We start from the raw sequence: 13,937 nt of genomic DNA, 5'->3' as shown, positions 1-13,937 counted from the left end.
AGGAAGAGAACGCGCAGACGGGTATCGACACCGCAAACCAGTTACAGATTCTGCTCCTAGACAGACTGTGGCCATGCGTTATTCACAGGCACGTTAATAGTGTGTCGATATTATTGACATCTACATAACGGGTTTATTTACACAAGAAATTCTGATAGTTTCTAAAGTTGTGTTTTCACCGTGAAGCTGCCCTCCGACACCCTGCAGCCGGGCCCAAAATCCACCTTTTTGCCCGGATCTCAGGCATCCGTCTCACGTAAGCCTTCCGGCCAAAGACAAGTTAATTACTTCCAATATTATGTAAGAGGCTTTGCAATTATCAAGGAAAGTTTCATGGAAGCCAACATTTAATGGACATCTGAGAAAAAGAAATGGGGAAAAACCCAACTCGGGCCTTCCTTTCCAGTCTCACCCGCCCTGCAGCCCAGATTCCAGGACCCGGGAACATCAACCCTCGAAGCCAGAGCCTCACAAGGTTAGCAAATCACAAGTAACCGGTGACCACAAACCGAAACCAAACCAACACCCTATACGTATTTTAGGATAACCTAATAGTTTGCACCTTCTCCTCTACACTTGGTGAAGGTTCAAGTCAGCAAGTGGAATGCATTCTTCAGCCAAACTAGACTTGTATAAATTATAACAAAACAAAATGTATTCCAAGCATCCGTCCTATCACACAGCAGGAAAGAGATACAGAAACTCAAAGGTTTTTCCTGACTTAGAATGAATGGGATTTATCATTCTGGGTGAGATGTGTCCCAAACACTTGGGAAGCGAAGGGTTAAATACGCACAAGCTTGTTTACAGACGGCAGCTTCCTGCTTCGTTGAAAATAGTCAATGCTTTCCGGCTCTCCCCCAGCGAGACCTCCTGTAACTCCGTACGGCAAATCCATCCACCGCACGCCCATCAGATCCAAGCACCGGGTCACACAGAGCACACGACCCCAGCTACCGGGACGCGTGCCAAGAACGGCCCTGAACACAGGCAAGACTGTGCCGCTGCAGGTCACTGTGGAGCCTTAACAATCCAACGTCTGGTTTCCGTAGCCAGGAACCAGACTCCCGACTTCCCCCAGAGAAACGCTGCTGCTCGAGGACACCCAGCCTTGCGGTGTAAAGCCTGCAATTGTGTTAAGGTATAGAGCTTTTTACCCTCTACCAACATCAGCTAGAAAAGAGAATGGCAAAGTTTGCAAACCTCCCATTAGAATACCAGAGCCTGCGCTTCTAGAACCCGATCAGACGGCAAACAACCCTACTGAAAGTCAGCCGAAGGGATAAAATAATATATATGATGCTCCGAATCGGCCAGATCTTTTCTCAATTGACTTAATAATAATTTCATGGTCTTTATTTTGTTTCTTTGTCGAAGTACTTGTTTCTGGAGTCTTTTTATTTTCTTGCGCATTTTAATGGTGGCGGGACTTACAGCAGGAGCAGGGACGGCGTTCTCTTTATCGTTCGATACAGCAGAGTAAGTGTGGTCGGTGGACGCGAGCGTCGGCTCCGCAGGCTTCTTCTCTTGGACCGGCACTGGCGGTTCCGGTACGATAATGAAAGGCTCGGCTGCGAGGATTTTCTCGTTTCTCTTTTTCTTGGTTGGAGTCTTTAAAGAAGGCGGAAAGCCGGGGAAGATAGACGGCACGGCGTCCGTCCGGAGATAAGGACTCGATGCCCCCGGGCGAAGCATGTAATCGGCCTCCGTAAAGTGATCGCTACAGAGTCTACTGTAAATCGTAGGACTCCAACTCTGCCGGCGGACTGCGGCAATCCATTTGGAGAGCTTCTCGGGATTTTTAATGGGAAACCTATCAGAGATCCAGAACATAGGTTAAAAATATAGTCTAAGGAAACAAAATACAAGCCGCAGAGTTATTCAGCGGAAGAGATTCTCTCAGATACATATTAGATTATAGCACTTTTACAAGCTACTCTGGCATGTTGTGCCCATTTTAACAGTTTTGCGAAGACGCCGGACAGGAAGAAAACTAGTGGAATTAAATATAAAAGAACCGCAGAGTGTCCGGGAGTGACAGATTGCGTCACACCGTTCCCTGCAGAGCGATCAGGAGAGTTGTCAGCAGTTGGGACGCTTCTCGTTAAAACTGAAGGGACATCTTGAAAGCATTTTTTTGGAGTCTCTCACTCAATGAACAAAAGGGGCCACTTAAAAAAAAAAAAAAAAAAAAAAAAAAAAAAAAAAAAAAAGCGTTGCCGTGTTAAGTGTTCTACAGCACCGCGGAGAGATGCACAACACAAGGCAGCAATGTCCTTAGTCACGCCTCTGGCAGCCCCTCAAATAAACGAGTCGCAGCGTGTAAATCCTGTAGAGGTGGCTACATCAAATGTTACAGATGAGTTAACCCCTTAAGGACCGGGCTCATTTTTCGTTTTGTACCCTGTGGGACCGAGGCTGTTTTAATACTTTTGTGGTGCTTGTGTTCAGCTGTAATTTTCTCCTCACCCATTTAGTGTACCCACATAAGTTATATATTGGGTTTTTTCAGGACAAGATGGGCTTTCTTCAGATACCATTATTTCGATCGTATCATCTTATTTACTATAATAAAAAAAAACATGGTGAAAACTTGAAAAAAATAAACAAATTTTATGACTTTTATTTGAAAAATCTTTTACTCACCTAAAAAAGCAAGTAAAAAAACTAGCTAAATAGGTTCTACTACTTGTCCTGAGTTTAGAAATACCCAATGTTTTTATGTTTTTTTCCTATTTTTTGTAAGTTATAGGGCAATAAGTACAAGCAGCGTTTTATGATTTCCAAACCTTTTTTTAACAAATCTGGTCAGTCTGCCTCCATCTCCTCTTTGGAATATCTTTGAAGCCGGTTAACTCAATTTAACCAATTCAAACCATATATTTTTGAAAACTAGACACCCCAGGGTATTCCAAATGCTGTTATTTTAACCCTTTCCATGCACCAATTATACAACTACACTTTGTCAAATTTTGTAATAGTAATTTTTTTTTTTTCACACAAATTGTACTTTAGTTATAGATATAGTTACATGGTAACATAGTTCATAAGGTTGAAAAAAGACCAAAGTCCATCAAGTTCAACCTATATACATATTGTGTCCCTACTGTGTTGATCTAGAGGAAGGCAAAAAAACCCTTATGAAGCAGATGCCAATTGCCCCATACCAGGGGGAAAATTCCTTCCCGACTCCAAATATGGCAATCAGAATAAATCCCTGGATCAACGTTCTGTCCCTATTAATCTAATATCCATAACTTGTAATATTATTGCTTTCAAGAAACACGTCCAGGCTCCTTTTGAACTCTTTTATTGAGTTTACCATCACCACTTCCTCTGGCAGAGAGTTCCATAATCTCACCGCTCTTACTGTAAAGAACCCCCGTCTGTGCTGGTGTAGAAACCTTCTTTCCTCCAACCGTAGAGGATGTCCCCTTGTTATAGATACAGTCCTGGGTATAAATAGGTCCTGGGAGTGATCTCTGTACTGTCCCCTTATATATTTATACATAGTTATTAAATTCCCCCCTAAGCCGTCTTTTTTCCCCAAACTAAATAACCCTAATTCTGATATACAGGTCCTAGTATATGCCACTGTCAAACAACACCCCAATGTGTGTTCAGGAACATCTCCTGAGTGCAGTAATACCCGCCATGCATGGATTTGTCGTGTTTGAGATTTAAAATGCCACATTTGGGAAGTGCGCTTTTTTTGTCCATTTTGGAAAGTCTGTACCTATGCCCTATCTGAGCTCAGCCACTCCAATTTACCCCATCAGCCATTTTTTTTTTATATTAGACACCCCTTGGGTATTTGAAGTGCTTTTATTTTAACTTTTTGTTGAGATTTTTGAGAAATTTTAGCACTTGCTCAAAATAATAAACTATTATTTTAATTTTTTTAATACATATATATATATATATTTTTTTTTTTTTTATTTTTTTTAATTTATTTTTTTACACATTTTGCTGGTACTGGATGGTTCATCTAGTGACATCACTGCATAATTATTTTTAAATGTTAGCACTTTTTTTTTTTTTTATATTTTACTAATCACATTGTGATTACAAAGCTGGGCTCCATTGACTTGCATGGTTGAATGCAGTACCTGTATTCAACCTGCAAGTGGAGCCAGAGTTCTCTAGACCAACTAGCGAACTTTAAAAACTTGTTTGTTTCTTTTACAGGGCGGCCGCCATCTTGCTGATGGCGAAGAACACCGGCAGCTGCGGCTGCGACCGCTCTCCGGAGCGGTCACAGCCCACCCAGAGATAAGCGTTTGGTGTCGCTGGATGCCTCCTGATCGAGGCATTCCAGCGACACCATTTAAGTTTAGGAGGCGATCGTTGATCGCCTCCTAAACGCTTTTAAAACGGGCGTCCGCCGCCATACAATGTATGGCGGCTGTTGACGCCTCGGGGAGGGGCCAGACATGGCCCCCGATGCCGATCTCGGCCTTGCTGAATGCCTCGACATCAAGGCATTACAGTAACACCGTTTAAGCGAAGAAAGTGATCGTTGATCACTTTCTAAGCTTATTTTACTTTTTGACGGTTCAGGACCGTCAAAGGTCATTTAGTGACCTTCATGTCATGACGGTCCTGAACCGGCAAAGGTCGTGAAGGGGTTAAACAAACCGACAGCATAAGATAGCCACCACACCTGTGATAAAGTGGCATGTGGAGGTCATCTACAGAACATGGTGGCTCCTAGTCTTAAGGCACTAGCCCAGGAGGCCCAGGTTAATTCCTTTCCAAATGCAATGGGGCGATTCGGCAGCATTCTCCACATGCATTTACCCCCCTCCCAGCTAAATGACAATACTTACTTCAAGCAGCCAATCAGAAGCAAGAATAGTCAACCCACTCAGGAGGGAGGCAACTGCAGCTTTTGCATCTGGTTTGCTTTATAATGCATGATAAGGTACATGGGGTACTTTAAGAAGCACTCTTCTATGGCAGGGGCATTACCCTCTCTGTTAAAGATCGGACCAAGCAACGGTTTAAAAACAGCAAGGCCTGATATTCTTCGTAAGCCTGTTCTACTTTGTAATCCGTACCCAGAAAGTCATTATTTCTGCCGAGGGAGATCATATAAAAAAACAAAAAAAACAAAACACAAACGCTCCTTACTTTACCTGAAGAAGTGCTTTCCACATCCTTTAGACAAACGATTCTTGCAGCCGTACGCGGCACACACGGTCATGCTTTTCTTCAGGCGAGTCTAAAAGGGCAATTATAGAGGAAATAAAACACGGTCACTGGGCAGAACATCAACGCAAACCCCATCCTGGAACAGAGAGCCACAAGGGGACGTTGGCCGACGGCGGGCATTTATACACACACATATATATATTATATATATATATACACATACACACACATACATACACCCACTAATATCCGAATAGCAAACTGTGAAGCTTAACTCATGAAAATGTTTCCCGGCCCTGTCTCTGCCGTCTTCCCCCAAATCCATTGCACTCATAACTTATAACAAGCTGGGTGGGGGTTACACCTAAAAGGTGACTGCAGTGCAAAGTTTGAGAAGTGGCCTTATCGCTATAGCAACCAGCATTATGGAGCAGACTTTCAAATAGTAACCGCAGCCACAGAGTGACCTTTGACCCCTAGGCTGTTCTTTGTAAGTAACGAGTATTCTGTATATGAAGCGATCCTAATGCTAAGTGTCCACAGCAGCCAACAGGAAATGCGAAATCACTATGGAAACAAGCAGGGAGACACCACTGAAACACCTCACGGTGCCTGTTCTAAAGCAGTTAATGAGCCTGCCAGCTTCACACTACAGAGGGGTGACTATTACAACAAACATCCAGCGACAGCTTCTCGCCTGCAGTAACTCTACTGTAAACATAGATGGCGCTGGGCCCGGCCCCGCTGTCTGTCGTCGTTACAGCAGCGCCAGCAAATGGACTCCGCGGCCAGCAACGTCACAGCCTTCACATGACCTTTGAGGAACTATCTTACCGAATACTCGACTAGACCCCATTGATCAGTTCTTCCCACATGGTTATGCTGCGATGCTAAGCGCTAGAGCAACCGTCACCGACTGCACACAGAGAAAAATAAGAGCAAGACTCTGGCACCAAGCAAAAGCGTCACACACAAGCGGCCATTTGCCCGAAGACCGTGATTCATTAATGTCCACGCACTTGTCTACACCAAAATGGCTACTATAACGGAGACGCTGTTTCAAAGAGGCATTTAGAATAGAACGAAAGCCCCCAGTAGGCGAATATTGGCACAGCGCGAAAATGCTCACGTACCGTTCACAGAACGATTCCAGCTCACCCACGTCTCCTCTCTGCGTAATCATAAAATGGGAAATATCACCTACAAAATGGCGCTGGGCTCCTTGGCAGGCGCACGCGCATATAACAGAAGCGCGCATCAGACTCCGCCCCTTGCGCAGCCTTTCAGCTTGCTCTAAACTCGGCTTAGTTCCGTTTCCAGGAAACAGAAAAACCAATGGGAAAGCGAGGGTGGGTTGTTCGTTCAAGCATTTCAACCAATCAGCTCTTTCTGTTTCCCATCCGGAGCGCTAAAACCCAATCATACACAGACAAGGGCTGTCTTCACCTTCTGCTGCCCAATTGACAATTACAGCTTAGATTAACCAATGGGACGACTCGGTAATGTTACCTGCAACCAGAAAGGCCTATCAGAATTAAGCACTTAGACGCCAATAGACGCTCTCTAAACAATGGCCAATCCGATGCGGAGAATTCGCTCCATTGCATGACTATACACCAATGGGATTCCGAGAAGGATTGGTTCTGCTCAACAGCTTGTTATTTCGTTTATTGCTTGCAGTTCCGTGCAAGTGGGGAGTTGTAAGAGCCGAGTGTGTGAGTGGAACTTTTAACATATTCTTTACCTTTCTAGCCTGCTTTTTGCTCATTGGGGGTGAATGGGAATGTCAGGGTGGTAGTGGGGGGTTGGAGGCGGGATTTTGGGCTCGGGGCATCCGGCCGAGCGCTGACTTCTCAGCCCAGAGTTTGAAGGTATGTGACGGGGATATGAATTGAATGGCAGGCGGCGGTGGCCAACCTAGCTTCGTTTAGGGTCTTAAAGAGATCAAGGAGGCCCTGTAGGTGTCCCTGAGCCACCCTTAGCCTGGGTATAGACGGTCCCTAAAGAGCCTCCTTGGCGTATTTGAACGTTGAGAAGGCTAATGGTAGGGAACGGGGGGGGGGTCTCGGTGATGAGATGGTGGGGGCAGTTGTGAGGTAATGTTGTGGTGAGCGGGTAGAAGGGGTGGCTGGAAAGCTCTGGTGCCGTGTTAGATCCCTGTATGGGCACAGCTCGCCTGCATATCTGACTGGAGGAAGAGAGGAGTGGGGGCTGGAAATCAACTTCCACAAAAGAGCTAAGTGAGGAGGGGGTGTAGTCTTGGAACCCCTGAATGAGGATGGGGGAGCGGGAGGCAGCCGGACAGGGACGGGGCTTTGCCGAGTCTGCTATGGTGCAGGCGCCCGGAGAGGAGACACAGAGAGGACAGCAATGGCGACGTGACACACCGCCGCCTGGATGGGGCTGTCCAAGCGGGAACCTTGTCTCATCTTCTACCGCAGAGCTGCCCGGAGAAGCCGTCCTTCTGTCATGTCCAGCCGGGCCGATGCCTTTCCTACACGGCCTGCAGACAACGGGGACCCTCGCAGCGTGCCGGAAGTGACCCCCAGATGTCACGGGGAGCCGTTAGGCTGAGGCGCTCCTGGAGGGGCCACAAAAGCTGCTTCTCCCTGGGCTGCTCTGCATTAACCATTTCTCTGTCTAGAGGGGTTTGTTCTGCAGCCCCCCCAACCCTCTTAGCATGGACTCCCCCAGTCCAGAATTGGCTGCAATGAGGAGCTTTAGCTGCTCCATCAGTGTGTTGTGTCTGTGTTGCTGCAGCTCCCCGTCTCATGCTGTCCTTTTCTTTCTTTCTTGCTTCTCCATGCAGTTGTGGTAAAAGACAAATCTTCGAGCTGGAATCCCTCAAATAACCTTGGACGATGAAGGTAAGCAGTCCGGCTTTCCCCGTTCCTGCGATGGAAGCCACACGGTGCCAGCAGCCGGGGGAATGTCTGCCGTTGGCGCACAGATCCTCCATGTACATTTATTTATATATATATATATATATATTGCACGACGCAGATACTTGGCGGCCACTTTTAACTCTTTCCGTTGAGTTTTTAAGCCTTTTATTTGCTGTTAGAAAAGTACTCCTCTGGGAAGGCTTTGTAGCGAAAATTGGCAGTTTCCGTTGCGGTGGTTGTGTTTGTGAAGAGATGTGCTATATGTGCGTATATATGTGCGTGCGCGCGCATGTATGTATGTATATATAACTGGTAGAATGTATTTAATAAGCGGTGTACTTTGTTTTAAGTTGTCGGACTGTTGTCATCTCTCTATTTTTGCATCACTGCGGCCCGGGCCGTTTATTATCAGTTCTCGGGCTTCAATGTTTGTTTGATTTTTGCGGGTGGTGAAGGTAGATTATTTTATTTGTATTTAACACAAACAATTTTACAGCTTTTTACGATACGTATTGTATGCTATGGCAGCACTAGAGTAGATGTAGTAAGATGAGATGTGTATTGGCTGGGTGTCTTAAGCAGGGTTAAGAAGCAAGTTATGGAACCGCTACCTAAAACCTAACTTATTGCATATGTGTTTCCGAGGGCCGTTAGATGGATCTGTCTGTAAATAGCAGCATTGTGTCTGTTGCTTACAATCGTTTAGTTCGTCTGTGTTTTTATCAGATTGTCAGACGGTTAAGTCTGTAACTCCTGGCCTTTTGCATCGTTGGTATGATGACAGTAAACGGGTTTAATACGGTGACATCTTTTCTCGTATAGCTACCTGTGCTTTCTTTAAGGCTTCTTGCCCTTGGATTTGGGAAATAAACAGCCCCTTTGTTACACTTCTTAGTAAGTGCATGTGTTTGGAACATGACCTGAATGCCTTAATAAGGATATACGTATCGTTTGGGGAAATAGAGGCAAAAATAACCATTTCTGTACGGTAGCGTGCGTGTGACCGGCTTCATATCTCCTACTTCTGTGTTCACAAAAGCTCACTGCCGCATCGTCGTATTCATATATGTGTGTGTGTGTGTGTGTGTGTGTATATCTATAAATTGGTCACTTTGTGCTTGTTGGTATCTGGATGTTATTTGTAATCATAAATAAGTTTTCGGCTACTGTTTTGCTTCCGTCGGGTACTTTGTATTCGTTTGTTTTTACTGCTTTCTGATGTTAAATACACAGCAACATTTACATGGCAAAGAATGGCGTGTAACGATTGTGCTGCGCACGTTTTGTTTTCGTCAAAGCCTTTCCTATGTTTTTCGTATCGTATTAAAGCGGTAGAAGCATTTTATAAGTAAATGCGGATCTTGTGGAAATTATCATATCCAGCAGAAAGTGTCTGGTTTTTGTGTCCCCCTCACCGTGTTTACTTTTATTGGTTGGCATCGGTGTGATTCCTGTTTTGTGGATATATGTATAGAAAATGATCTTTTAAGTTCCGTACCCTATGAATGAATTGCTTCCCCCGGTATGTAGTTATAATCACTGAATATGAGCAAGATGCTGCTTGTGTGGCAGATTCCGCGTGTGTTTCAGTAGGATTTCCGGCGCTGTTGGTAATTGCAGATACACATGAACCCGTCCAGCTAACAGGGGTTATTGTATTGTTTGGGAATAACTTGCTACCAGTATCTAGGTAAAAAAGTTCTATGACCCTTCAATACTGGGCGTATAATGTTTTATACCATATAAAACTCGAATGAAGTGCCTGTCAGTATCAGAAATATCATTAAAGATCGAACTTCCAAAGAGGGTCATCGGTACCAGGATACTGAAAAGTAGTCAACCCTATAAGTGTATTGCACAGTGTGTCCAGATCACCTCATTGATTTTATATATATATATATATATATATATATATATATATATATATACATACACATACACATACACACACACACACACACACACACACACACACACACACACATACGTGTACGGCTTGGCAACATGCTGGCATCTTTGGGAAAGTATCTTGGTTTCTTCTGAATATGATTACTCTCCCCCTGTTAATAAGTAATTCTTATGCTCTTGTCAGAAATGCGTTGAGAATGCTGTCACGGAATGAAGTTTTTCTCCCCGTATAACGCGTCTGTTTGTCTGTTTAGGCAGCGGATGAGCCTGCCTATCTTACAGTGGGAACCGATGTCAGTGCCAAGTACCGCGGTGCCTTTTGTGAGGCGAAGATAAAAACAGTGAAGCGCTTGGTGAAAGTTAAGGTACATTGCAGATGGTTCATAAATATTTTTTAATCAAGCCCCCCAGTAACCCCCGGCTCTGCAGAAAACGGAAGTTTATTTGAGATTAAACCACGTTATTTGTCAAAGCTGACCGAAGTAACCCGCCACGCTTTCTGTGCTGGCTTCTGTTGGATTTATGTTCATCAAACAGAAACGTGCTTCTTGTCTCCTAAAGAGATGTTGAGTTCTCTGGAAAAGTTCCCGTGGACTTCTGATTATTACCGCTGTTATAGACATGGTTCTCATTTGTCTTGTTTTAGGTTACCTTGAAGCAGGATAATTCTACACAACTGCTGCAGGATGACCAAGTAAAAGGTCCTTTACGGGTAAGTTATGCGCTGCTTCTCTTTACTGGAATTGACTGATTGAACGGGGTGCGCTCGGTCTTTGTAAATATGGTGTAGTTATTTTGAACTTTAATTTCTTTCATATGATAATAATCACAGAATGAAAAGCTTGACTTGATATCTTATATCTAAACTTGTAGCACAGTTGTTGGAACAATAGGCAGGATATTTGTTACCGGTCTATATAATATGACGGTATTTTTTGTCATACAGAATACTAAATGGATTTACTTTAAGAAAGATGTTTAGGTTTTATAAAAGCTTTGACCTCTGTTATAAACTACACACGAGTTACGTCGTTTTTTTTTTGGAACTTTTACTCGGTGTTGTCACGCAGAAGCCGAAGAACGGGCAACATGCTAGTCATAAAAAGCTCCCAAAAGTAAACGTGCTTACAGATTAACTTCCGACATTACAAAGTAGAGGAGGTATGGCGAAGGTGGCGGATGTAAGTACATGGGAGTCGTATATAAGTGAGTGTTAAAGTTGCTCTTCTATGTATGTGTGGTCATTAGCCTTTATACATATTGTAGTTGCGGTTGAGATTTTTATATTTTTCAGTTATTTCCAGCACAAAGATCTGCAAAACTTTTTTTTTTTTTTTTTTTTTTTTTAATTGAGCAAATCTACTCTTTATAATTATTATGCTGTGGCCAAACTATTACATTGGTGCGATGAAAATTGAGTGTCTCCCTCTATAATATCGTGCCCGTACGGCTTTGTGTAGTTTGATAGATGTGTGAACTCTCTATGTATCTGCGTCTCAACATCACGTATGTTACTGGACTTCTGTCTCATAGTAATGTTTCCTTTACTGGGTTGTGAGGAATCTTTTATAAAGGGTTAACGTTGCTCATTACATTTTGTGCCCGGCTGAGTCTTCTTGTAGTGACACTTAAGGTCATGTCATCTGGTTGTGTTATTTTTATAGTTCTTACAGTGTAACGTAATTGTGAAGGTTAATAATTTTGGGAAAAGTACACAGGTATTGTATTTTACAAATGTCACCGTGTTCTAGTAACAAAGCTGGGTTATTTAAATCAAACGTGCGCTACGGTCTGACCTTCTCGTAGTATTACAGCTTAAATTACTAAAAGATAGTGAATTAAACTTTCTGTATGAGAATTCTGTTGCTCCTGGTGGGTTAACCTGGGTTAAATATTGATAAAATACAGCGTGTTGTTCATAAAAACGTTACATCCGTTATTCACACCAAGGACTGCATATTCTGACATTTTATGTAATGTTGCTATCTGAAGGTTGGTGCGACCGTTGAAATGAAAACCCCCGATGGGGCGTTTCAGGAGGCCGTTATAAGTAAACTGACCGATGCCAGCTGGTACACCGTGGGTGAGTAATGGCAAAACCTCACCAAATGATTGAATGATCCACTTCTTTATAGTAGAGTGGGAATAAAGTGTATTCACTTTACTATAATTTTGTTTAAATTTGCCCCATTTTGTGATGTAGAACTAGCATCTCATCCAAATACATTGCTGGAGCAAAAGCTCATGTCTTCTCCTCTAAAGGGACACTCCATGCACCTAGTGCACTTTAGTGCATATAATAGCGTTACTGTACACTTGGATCAGTCTGGTCATATTTAATATCCCCTCTAATAGATTAATGCGGGTAAATCCATTTTTTTTGGATTGAGTAAACGATATTCCACATCTCGTTGGACAGTTTGTGTTTTTTTTCTCTTGAGGTGTAAAGTCTTAACACTTTATTTGAGGAATGAGTATTTATTTGGCTGCATGTTCTTGATATTTTTTTGTTACTAATGTAATATCTATGCTTAATACAGTTTTTGATGATGGTGATGAAAGGACTTTAAGGCGTACATCATTGTGCTTAAAGGGCGAAAGGCATTTTGCTGAAAGCGAGGTAACTATATTTATACAGTTTGACTATTTAACATTGGTTATAATTTACTGTAGAGTAAATGATAATCTCTGATTTTCTCCCACGTAGACCTTGGACCAGCTCCCGCTAACAAACCCAGAGCATTTCGGCACTCCAGTCATTGGGAAAAAATCCAACAGGGGAAGAAGATCCTCCCTCCCGATGTAAGTAATGTGTTTTACAAGTTTATTCAAGCTCTAGAAGTCTTTTTAATTTGGTTTTGTTATATAAAAAAAATAAATTATGCTGCTCATTAAATATCTGTTTACTTTGCAAATGTTTGAAATGACCTTACCGAATGTTACAGTATGTTAATCTGACACGTTCATACAATTACAATAGGCACATTATATAGCCGTACCTTTGGATCAGTCTGCCAGAATATATATGCACAAACTGACTCCGGCAATGGAGAGAGGGCATCTATCGCTAAAGCAGAAAGAAAGACAAACAATAATAGGACAGACCTTAAGGCAGGAAAAAAAAAGGCTCCCGCTTGACCCTTTTCAAGCTAATAACTGTAATGACCATATACATGGTACAAAGCATTGTATGTTTACATTAAAAGAGAATACATCTATGGATGTTAACCATACTAATGTAAGTTTCAGCTAATAATGCAAAACAAAAGCCAACCATGTGTTCAGTACAATATCTTGCCTGTATTCTAGCCCCAGTTTATAGCATCTTGGGGTAAGTTGAGTAACACACTGTTAAGAACTATCCCTTGATAAAGGTATCAGACATTGACACCTCTATTTACCCCAGGTAGTTGAGAGAAGGATTCTTTAGTACCTTTACCACCTATGTCTTTGTACAGCATTGTTTAAATAAGCTCTGATTTGTAATTCCTTGTTTTATCCCTTTTTTGCTGGTAGTGCACCTGATTTTATGTAGGAATATTAATTTGCTGATTTTTATTTTTTTTTATTTTTTTTTAAATAAATATTTACACTGAATGTAAACTTCACAGTCAACATTAAAAATGTCGTCCTCATACATGATTGTTTCCGAATAGGTTAAAGTATAAGTTTGCGTGTACCTGTACTAGTAATGCTTTCGGCTGCACCCGCTTCCTTATTGAGAACAGCAAAACGGCACAGAAGAAAATATTTACCCGCGTGCCGGTGACTATTTAATTACAAAGTAGCCATGGTGATTACTCCCTTGTCTGCAGTAACCTATTATATCGGGTGTAATTATTGGAGCAATTTCTGATAATGTTATAATTGCTTCCCGTTGAATGGCGCTGTTTGTATATGTTTTAGGTTTTTTTTTTAAGCTGCTTCAATCATTATTAGCAGTTTACCTCTGCCAGTCTATTACTTAGAAGTACTTGAAATCTAAAAGGG

The 13,937-nt window shown here is 42.6% G+C and overlaps 1 protein-coding gene across 1 annotated transcript in view; it reads left to right on the top strand.

Annotated features, from left to right (window-relative positions):
- Positions 1 to 754: 754 nt before the first annotated feature.
- LOC149277547 (AT-rich interactive domain-containing protein 4A-like) overlaps positions 755 to 13,937 on the top strand; it is a 32,346-nt gene continuing 19,163 nt past the window's right edge. Inside the window, exons 1-6 of the mRNA XM_089502749.1 lie at positions 755 to 1,141; positions 10,202 to 10,312; positions 10,594 to 10,659; positions 11,940 to 12,030; positions 12,488 to 12,567; positions 12,655 to 12,749. Of these exons, the coding sequence (XP_089358875.1) occupies positions 755 to 1,141; positions 10,202 to 10,312; positions 10,594 to 10,659; positions 11,940 to 12,030; positions 12,488 to 12,567; positions 12,655 to 12,749 (830 nt within the window). The remainder of the gene's footprint in view (positions 1,142 to 10,201; positions 10,313 to 10,593; positions 10,660 to 11,939; positions 12,031 to 12,487; positions 12,568 to 12,654; positions 12,750 to 13,937) is intronic.

The sequence above is a fragment of the Sceloporus occidentalis genome, unplaced genomic scaffold (genome assembly GCF_023333645.1).
Source record: "Sceloporus occidentalis isolate IW3139 unplaced genomic scaffold, rSceOcc1.0.p SCAF_210, whole genome shotgun sequence".
In the NCBI taxonomy this organism is placed as follows: domain Eukaryota; kingdom Metazoa; phylum Chordata; class Lepidosauria; order Squamata; family Phrynosomatidae; genus Sceloporus; species Sceloporus occidentalis.
Note: the sequence above shows the minus strand (reverse complement) of the source record. Positions and strands in the feature narration are given on the sequence as shown.